The sequence below is a fragment of the Cydia splendana genome, chromosome 10 (assembly GCF_910591565.1).
Source record: "Cydia splendana chromosome 10, ilCydSple1.2, whole genome shotgun sequence".
NCBI lineage: Eukaryota > Metazoa > Arthropoda > Insecta > Lepidoptera > Tortricidae > Cydia > Cydia splendana.
In genome coordinates, this window is record NC_085969.1 from 15,408,384 (window position 1) to 15,416,999 (window position 8,616).

Sequence of the window (8,616 nt, forward strand, 5' to 3'; positions counted from 1 at the left end):
GTCGCGTTTTCACGAGCACATCCGTTAGACGTCTTCATGCAAATCTTTACGTTCACTATTTCTTTTAAAAATATTTTTTAACATATCTTTTCAAGGCTTTTTAGAACATTTGGTGAATTATGGCTTCAATTTCAATAACAAAATTTGTTGCAGTTTATTTATTTATACTGGCAACATTTTAAAAACGTCAAATCAGTTCATTATTTGATTCTATCACGGGAGTTTGCTGATCGTTTATAAAAGAAACCTAAGAAAATTAAATTAAGTATATTAAAAAGTGAAAATAAACAATATTATATCAGTTAATGAATAAATTGTTTTTACTCTCGTAAAATAAGTTGAAAGCCATGGAGAACGATATCAACAAACCATACAAAATATGTGATGTGAACCGAGACAAAAAGAAGGGTACGGTAGCATCGTCGTTAGAAGATTTACTCAGTAAAGTGCCCGAAAAGCTGGGACTGCCATCAGAGAACCTGACCGTGGTGCTGGAGTCCGACGGGACTGAGGTTGACGATGAGGAGTATTTTTCGACATTAGAGAATGACACATCGTTGATGATTCTCCACGGGAGCGAGAAGTGGACGCCGAACATGCCGAAGTGCCAGGTGTCGTTGGACCAGACGGACGACGTGGGGCTAGGGGAGAAGGAGCAGGTGGCAAGCCTGGTGGGGCGGCTGCAGCACAACCTGTGCCACATCTCGCTGCTGGGCGGCCAGGACCTGGAGCTGCTGTCCGATATGGACCCAGACAGCCTCGCGGATATCGTCACGGACCGTGACAACAGAATCATACTGGAGCACATTAAGGAAGCCTCTGGAAGGTATGTAGTAATTGCTTACAATATTTAACTTTACTAAAAAGCTTGTGTAAAATATAAGTTGAACTGTTACTGTGAGGAGCTCCAACACTTCTTTAACCTCTTGTTGCCTGGAGCCATAATGTAGCTATAAACCATTGCCACAGTTGGCAGCATAATCAGTCACTCCTGGCTCTCAGTTAAATTAAAATTGTTTAAGATTTCAAGTTAGCAGGATACATGCCACAAAATAGATGAAATTTAATAAGATAAGGTATATTTCTTAAAGCAATAATGAGATCCAGAACAAGTGGCGGAAGACATGGAGGGCTTTTTACCCAGCAGTGAAACATAATATAGGCTATATAGAAAAAAAAATATCAAAGAAATAATTATTATTGCAAGGCTAGATCCTCTGATATTCCATGCTATAATAAAAAAAAAAAAAAAAAAAAAAAAATATTAGGGGACATCTTACACAGATCAAACCTAGCCCCAAACTAAGCAAAGCTTGTACTGTGGGTACTAGGCGACGATATACATACTTGTATAGATAAATACATACTTATATACATAGAAAACAACCATGACTCAGGAACAAATATTAGTGTTCATCACACAAATAAATGCCCTTACTGGGATTCGAACCCAGGACCATCGGCTTAGCAGACAGGGTCACTATCCACTAGACCAGACCGGTCGTCAATATTTCATTCTTGAATGATAATATTTACACTAAAAACTATAATAATAATATAACTTATGTATAATTTTGACCTATCTACCTAATAAATAATAAATAAATATTAGGGGACATCTTACACAGATCAACCTAGCCCCAAACTAAGCAAAGCTTGTACTATGGGTGCTAGGTGACGATATACATACTTATATAGATAAATACATACTTATATACATAGAAAACACCCATGACTCAGGAACAAATACTAGTGTTCATCACACAAATAAATGCCCTTACTGGGATTCGAACCCAGGACCATCGGCTTCGCAGGCAGGGTCACTATCCACTAGGCCAGACTGGTGGTCTTAATTAAAAATTAAAAATTGAATATATTTATTGCATTTGGCAAGTTTATTTTTTATATATTACTGAAGGGCAATAAAGATGGGTCACTTTATATGATTTTTTCTATTATAAACCTGTTAATTACACTTAGTGTAATCATTATCAAATAAGTAAAAAATTCAGTTGCTAACATGTTCATTGTATCTATTTCAGGATCTTATTGGAGAAGCGCCAAGCACAGGATGCCATGGAGCTATTGAAACTTTACCACCAGAGTGTTTCCAATGGCTCCGAGGATGTGTCACCGCCCAAGCAGGAGAGAGTGTAGGGCCCGCCCCACCCTTGTACAATACCTGTAACCCTTCACTCATTTGCATTTGGAATGGTAATGCTCAAAAGTTTACAAACTTAGTTTTGTTCCTCATTGCCAAGTTTTAAACATTATCAATATTATCATAAAGCATATACAATCAAAATACCTAATCATTTAGTTAGAAATTAAGTAACTTATTGAATACACCAAATGAAAGAGGCCTTTTTTTCTATTAGAATTAAAATCGTTTTGATTCTGTATTAAGTTGTTTTTTAATATGCAAGTAGAATCATTTGTGTTTTAAACAATTGCCTCAGTAATGATTTGCAAATAACAACCATGTAAGTAAGTCAAGAAACAGTAATAGTTGAACAAAGTTAAGGTATGCAGGTAATACTTGGGTAGTTATAATATAATACGCTAATCTTATGAATATGAGCTGATACGGAATATGAGATGATATACATAATAACCACATTCTAAATATTGTATGTATCTAGTGTGTAACCCTTAAACAGTACTGCCATTGTAGATATCTTGAATTGAATTCCTATTTTATGAATGTATGCAAAACTGGGAAATAACCTCAGAATATTATTTGCCGACTTGAGCTGTCATGCTTAACATATCCACTGCATGTAAATAAATAAAAAACTGGCTGTCCATGTTATTTATTGCATAAAAATCAGGTATGGTACAGTCAGCAGCAGAAGTTGCTAAGCAGGCGAGGTGTTCAAAATTACCTTGACACACTCTTATTCTCTTAATAATAAAGTCACATCAAGACCATTTTGAACACTGGCCCGCTTAGCAACTTCTGCTGCTGACTGTACAGTTAAATAATGTTTTCAAGTGCTCATTTGATGCATATGCTAGGCATGGCAAAGATAGCAAGAATGTTTTTATATTTGGCTATTCATATTTTCTAAGTATTTCACATTACTATATGTTTTCACACCTTCAATATGTTACCAATACTTACTGTCAAGATATTTTGGTAGCTGTATAGTAAAAGATCTGACAATAGATATGCTAGAACTTAAGCATGTATACCCTCTAGATAGTTAAGGTTTCTTTTTTGTAAACTTTTGAGAGACAAATTGCCACAAGGTTGACAAGTCAACATCAATTTAAAAGACTGATAGTTGTTAATTTTTTTTAAATATTATATTTTACCCCTAGAATAAGAATTCTTTGTTTAACTCCAAATTGCTCAAAAGGTTTCGAATATTATACTTATAAGTTTCCATTTGTTATTCCACTGCCAAATGTCAAAAGCATGCTCATAATATTGTGGTAAGTTAGAATGTGTAGGGAATATATGGTCTGAAAATAAGTGTGTGGTAGAATAATGATTGGTTATCACTAATGGAATCCATTTACATAGTTTTCTTTGGCATACTTAACAATCCCGAATCCTTCTATAAAATATATCATATAAATCATAGCCTATAGTTGAATGAGTCAATATACAGTCGTGTTTGTGGAAACTAACAGCAGTTTAGAGGGCCTGTCATCATCTCAGTCATATTTATGTAGCTTATTGTAATGTATAATGATTAAAATAGTGCACCTATTAATACTATTGTCTAACACCTTTGACAGTGGGCACTACCTCTGCTGCAGGAAATCAAGATAATTCTGAATACTAGGGTGATATAATTATTTGATTATTTAGTTAGTTATCTAAACAATATTTTTATATTATTAAATTCAGTGGTGGCTTACAACATTACAAAAAAATACACTCCAACATTTACCAATGTCACCCAATTATTCAACGTTACCAGTATTAACTGTATTCTGTAGGAATTTTATCTCAATAATGATCACAGATAAATGTATAACATATGTATGTTTGGTAGATATGAGCATTGTTGCAAAGAAAGAATTAAGTAAGTCCATATTTCTAAATTCAATTGTATACCTACTTAGTGCAAGAGTCATATAGCAGGTTTTTTTAAATATTTACTAATAATATGTCTCACGAAAGTTTAATTTCGAAATATTTACTGGTCAATAATAACTAGTCATTTTAATGGAACTAACACCATAACTGCAACAGTTAATTTAAAAAAAAATTTGTACCAAATAATGCCAGGTAGGCTAGTGCGCCTACTTATTCTAAAAATACATGTCCCTGGATATATATCAATGTCGGCGCGTCGTCCCTACTTACCTAAAAGGGGGAACTTAATAATCTCTTACCTCAAACTAAGTATATTATTGTTGAACATTCAAAATTTTATGTTGTAGTATGTTAATATCTTTTCAGAAAAATCTTGCTATTTATAAACCTAACCGTATGGTTCTTATGTGCAATCCAGTAAATGTTTTAATGTGGCTATTCGGTTTTGATTTTAACCATTGTGATGGTGTTTATTGGCATGTGATGTTTTATTCCCTACCTAGTAAGCTATGCTATACTGTACTTTGGAGTGCTGTGAATATTGTGTTTAACATTAGGAATTGTTGGGAGTTTGATTCCTGTAGTGGAATTGAGTACATGGTAGGTTACTAAACTTATTTTTACTGCGCACTAATAATAGTAATAAACCATTTAGCAAATTATGTTGTTTTTTTTAATTCGTTAGTTGAATCAAAAATTACCGAGGTCAATCTAGCTAGATCTAGGCTATCCAGGGGTACAGTCAGCATCAAATATAGTTCGTTTTTTTTAGCATTCGGAACTCGAAAAGCAGAAGAATATAAATGATCGTATTAGATTCATGATTGTTACATATTTGCTGTGACTTATTATTAAAACGTGTTTTTCAATAAACCTCTCGTGTGCCGTGATTATTTTTTTCTAATATTTTCCTCGTACGCGGATCCGCGCTTTGGCATACGATGTAATTTATGAATAGCCCCTATGTGCCTACATAGCCACTTTGGCTGTTATGAAATACCTCTGAAAAGCCGGGTCCACAGAGAGTGTGCCTACACTGGCCGTTTTGTGCACAAGGAAATTGCCTCGCTCGTATGCCCACTCTGTGTGGGCCCGGCTAATAACAAAAATCTCTCTAAAAGTCTATGAATTTTTAAAATTACCGCTCAGTTGCAAAAGTCGGGTTGATACATGGCAGTTGTAGCATTGATAATGTAACTTATGTAAAGAATAACATATGTAGGTAGTTGATTAAAAACCACCTACTATTTAGTTTGAAGTTAGTTGTATTTATTAATTGAAAGATGTTAGCAAATAGTTAATTGGTCTAGGTAGGTAGGTGGCTAAAGGGGCCCACTGATTAACAGTCCACCGGACGGTATTGGCCTGTCAGTTGTTCGGAACTGTCAAAATTTTGTTCTGACTGACAGGCCGTTACCGTCCGGCGGACTGTTTATCAGTGGGCCCCTTAAAAGGTTTCAGTAGTGACACAATAAAAACAAATACATTTTAAAATATTTTTATGACCATAAGAGACAGTGATTTACATTATCTGAAGTACAAAATTGTTTTGTAAGCATAAAATCTGTTTTATGATGGATTAGAAACATAGTTAACACGTACCACTTGAACTTAAATAAATAGTTGAAATGTGTAGATCTGTAGATCAACGACTTAGCTTTGATGAGATATTCAACACATTTATTTTCATTACAGCAAATTACAGCAAGTTACACGGAAAATACTTTCTTAAAGAACAGTACATGAGCTTTTTTCGCGGAAAGGGTTGACTTTTTGACTGGAGAAGCCGACGAGCAGGCAGTCCTCCTGCTCGTGCTCGTTGATATAGCGCACGATGTCGGCCACCGCCGACGACACGGGAATGCGCTTAATAGCTGCCTCTCTCCGCAGCTGCTCAGTCACGGCTCGCTGCTGTTGCAATGTCGATACCATCATATCCATAACGGCGGTGTCTGATAGGCCTATGTTGAAGATAAATTAAACAATCCACGACAGAAATTTGGGCGTAGCCTCGCTACTTGCGATGTCTCACCTCACTGAAACAACAATACGACTTATAATTCTAATGTAACTAAGAGAACCCACAGACTTTTTGCTTTGACACTAAACACTTACGATAAAAACAGTTTATTTAAATGGATATTATTACGAATTTAGTAATAATATTTGCAAATAATAAAATGGAGGCTGAGGATAATTTCACTTGTATGTGACGTGTATCAGGGTTGCCAACTCCAATTTTTTTTTACCCCTAGAGCTCAACTTAAAAACCCCTAAAACTGTACTATTATTTTGGAAAACCCACTAAATAAAAAATAAAAGAAATTATACGTTTAATTAATTCTTTATTTATACATTTTCCAGAATAGTACATTATTATGATTTTCAACCGGTTCGACATTTTTTGATCATACCTTGTCGCGTTCTAGAGCGTTCTAACCTACTAGATGTCCCGTAGGGATGGGAATTATAAATGAGTAGGCAGAAGAACGGTACAAAAATAATTATTTATTGCTTCAGTTAGCTCAGGTGGTAAAAAACGGGTAAATGTCGTGGTTCGCGCTAATACTTGGTAAAGATCGGATTCCGCTAATCGTTTGCAGCCGAAGTACTCCCCTGACGGTGCCGAGGTGGTAGGCGCTGGTGTTTCTGGTCGGCGCTGAGTTCAGCGCAGCTCAGAACTGCGTGGCACTGAGTCGGGGAAAGGGCCAGAAGCACGCCAGTAGCAAAACGGCAAGCGGGCGGCAAGCAGAAAGCCAACAAAAGTCACTCTGGACTTTGGACCCTGGAACGCGCCGTCAGACAATGCGTTAGAAACGGTCCATAAACCTTTGTGAACACCAACGGCAAGCGGGAAAGCACTATGGTAGTTGTGTTGCCGTGGAAGTTCACAATTCAGATACGGAGATTACAAAAAGGCTAAGTAATTTAACGAAAGAGAGAAATTTAAATGCAATTATATTTTTAATACAAAATGGAGGGTCGATTGACAAAAGGCCATGATGACTATGAACAAAACTATAGTGAAGAAGTGATAAATCTTTAGTTAAATGGCAATTACTATGAAATGGATCTGATTTCGATATGCAAGTTAAAATTCCAAAGCAATAAAATAGCACTACAACATTCTAAGCAACTAGCATATAAAATGTATCCACTTGCCCAATTCGGGGTACACTTAAAAACATAATTAAACACCACAGTGATTTTATTATGGTTGAGGAACACGTAGGGACGAAGTTAAAATTCGATTACGGTTTCGATATTTGATCCGTAGCAGAGATCGATAATTAAGCGACGTGCGTTCCACTCAACTGCAATGGTAAAATGAACGAGCCAGCGGCCGTGCGCGATGACACAGCGCTCCGTTCAGTGCATACATTCATGCACTCGCGAATGTGAACATTATTGTGAGTGAATGTTATAACTATGGCGCGACATATTTAAATTAACCAGCGTGATGATGATTTATAATCTAAATTACCTAGTTTTAAGACAGTATCTTTGTATAATTTAGTATGTACTTTAGTTTAGGATTGTAAATATATTTTAATTAGTAGTAGTAGTAGTTCTTAAGGTCTATTTTTACGAAACATGTAACGTATTACGTTACAACCTACATAATTATGAACGTTAAATAGTTTTTTCATTTCTCATGCTCTGAAAGATTATTGTTCTAAAAGGTGTGCAGAAAATGATACGTTTCTGCACTAGAGCATTTTAAATTCCAATCCAAGTAAGATTTTATATTTTTTTTTACGATGAGCAATTGAAATTTGGGTATAAAATTTGGGATTTGTTATACAATTTCCATTCTGATATTTGACTCCCCATTCCATAAATAACGATACTTTTGCCCAAATAATTAATTGAAAGTACCCTCAACAAATACTATAAAAATGTATACTTTGTCATGTTTTTAAAAAAACACATGCATTTTACTTTCCTCGTATTCGAAATGAAAAGTAGAGTGTTTAACTCGGGTGAAAGGCGTCATTTCAGCCTCAGCCAAATTATCTCGGCAGAAATGAGTGCTTTCATCCCTTGGTTAACAATCTACTATTAACTATAACATCTTATTTGTTGGAGTAAATGTCACGCAAGATTACACGAATTACACGACACTTTTGGAGGAGCACAACACCTAGATAAAACTTATAGCCGTAATAGACTACCGCACGTATAGAAGTACCTTGCCTCTCCCTGCTCCGCCGTACTTGCTTGCTTTTAATTATTGCTTATACAATAAAGATTATGATTATGATACATACGGAGTTTCCATTCGTCTTCCGTTTGAAATGACATGTGCAAACGAGACAGCTCTACGAATGTGTATAGCGACGTCCCACGTCCCGTTCACACAGGTCATTTCGTAAGGAAACCGGGTAAAAATTCCGTATGTATGTGGCCGGCCTAACACCTCCCGACCCGACAAGGGGGCCCGACCAAAAGTATGGTCTAAACCGCCTTTAAAGCGACGAAAAATCATACAACCACGTTACAAATCACTGTGTAGCGTAAATCGGAACGTTCAGCCCTGTATTTCCTTCTCAGTTGAACTTGCG

General features: G+C 35.9%; 2 protein-coding genes across 2 annotated transcripts; one reads left to right on the forward strand and one right to left on the reverse strand.

The window, feature by feature from the left end:
- Positions 1-216: 216 nt before the first annotated feature.
- Positions 217-2,293, forward strand: LOC134794368 (DNA fragmentation factor subunit alpha). Its single transcript, XM_063766169.1, has 2 exons — positions 217-826; positions 2,043-2,293. Exons 1-2 carry the CDS (start codon positions 348-350, stop codon positions 2,155-2,157), a joined length of 594 nt encoding a protein of 197 aa, XP_063622239.1. The 5' UTR covers positions 217-347; the 3' UTR covers positions 2,158-2,293.
- Positions 2,294-5,537: 3,244 nt separating this feature from the next.
- On the reverse strand, positions 5,538-6,283 carry LOC134794608 (guanine nucleotide-binding protein subunit gamma-1). The gene is made up of 2 exons (XM_063766412.1): positions 6,167-6,283; positions 5,538-6,087 (listed from the first exon to the last, which is right to left on the reverse strand). Exon 2 carries the CDS (start codon positions 5,990-5,992, stop codon positions 5,780-5,782), a length of 213 nt encoding a protein of 70 aa, XP_063622482.1. The 5' UTR covers positions 5,993-6,087; positions 6,167-6,283; the 3' UTR covers positions 5,538-5,779.
- Positions 6,284-8,616: the final 2,333 nt, after the last annotated feature.

Excerpts from the sequence above, each read along its gene's own strand:
- LOC134794608 (XM_063766412.1), bottom strand. The coding sequence starts at position 5,992 with ATGGATATGATGGTATCGACATTGCAACAGCAGCGAGCCGTGACTGAG.
- LOC134794368 (XM_063766169.1), top strand. The coding sequence starts at position 348 with ATGGAGAACGATATCAACAAACCATACAAAATATGTGATGTGAACCGA. Across the intron at positions 827-2,042 it reads ATTAAGGAAGCCTCTGGAAG|GATCTTATTGGAGAAGCGCC; the intron begins GTATGTAGTAAT and ends TATCTATTTCAG.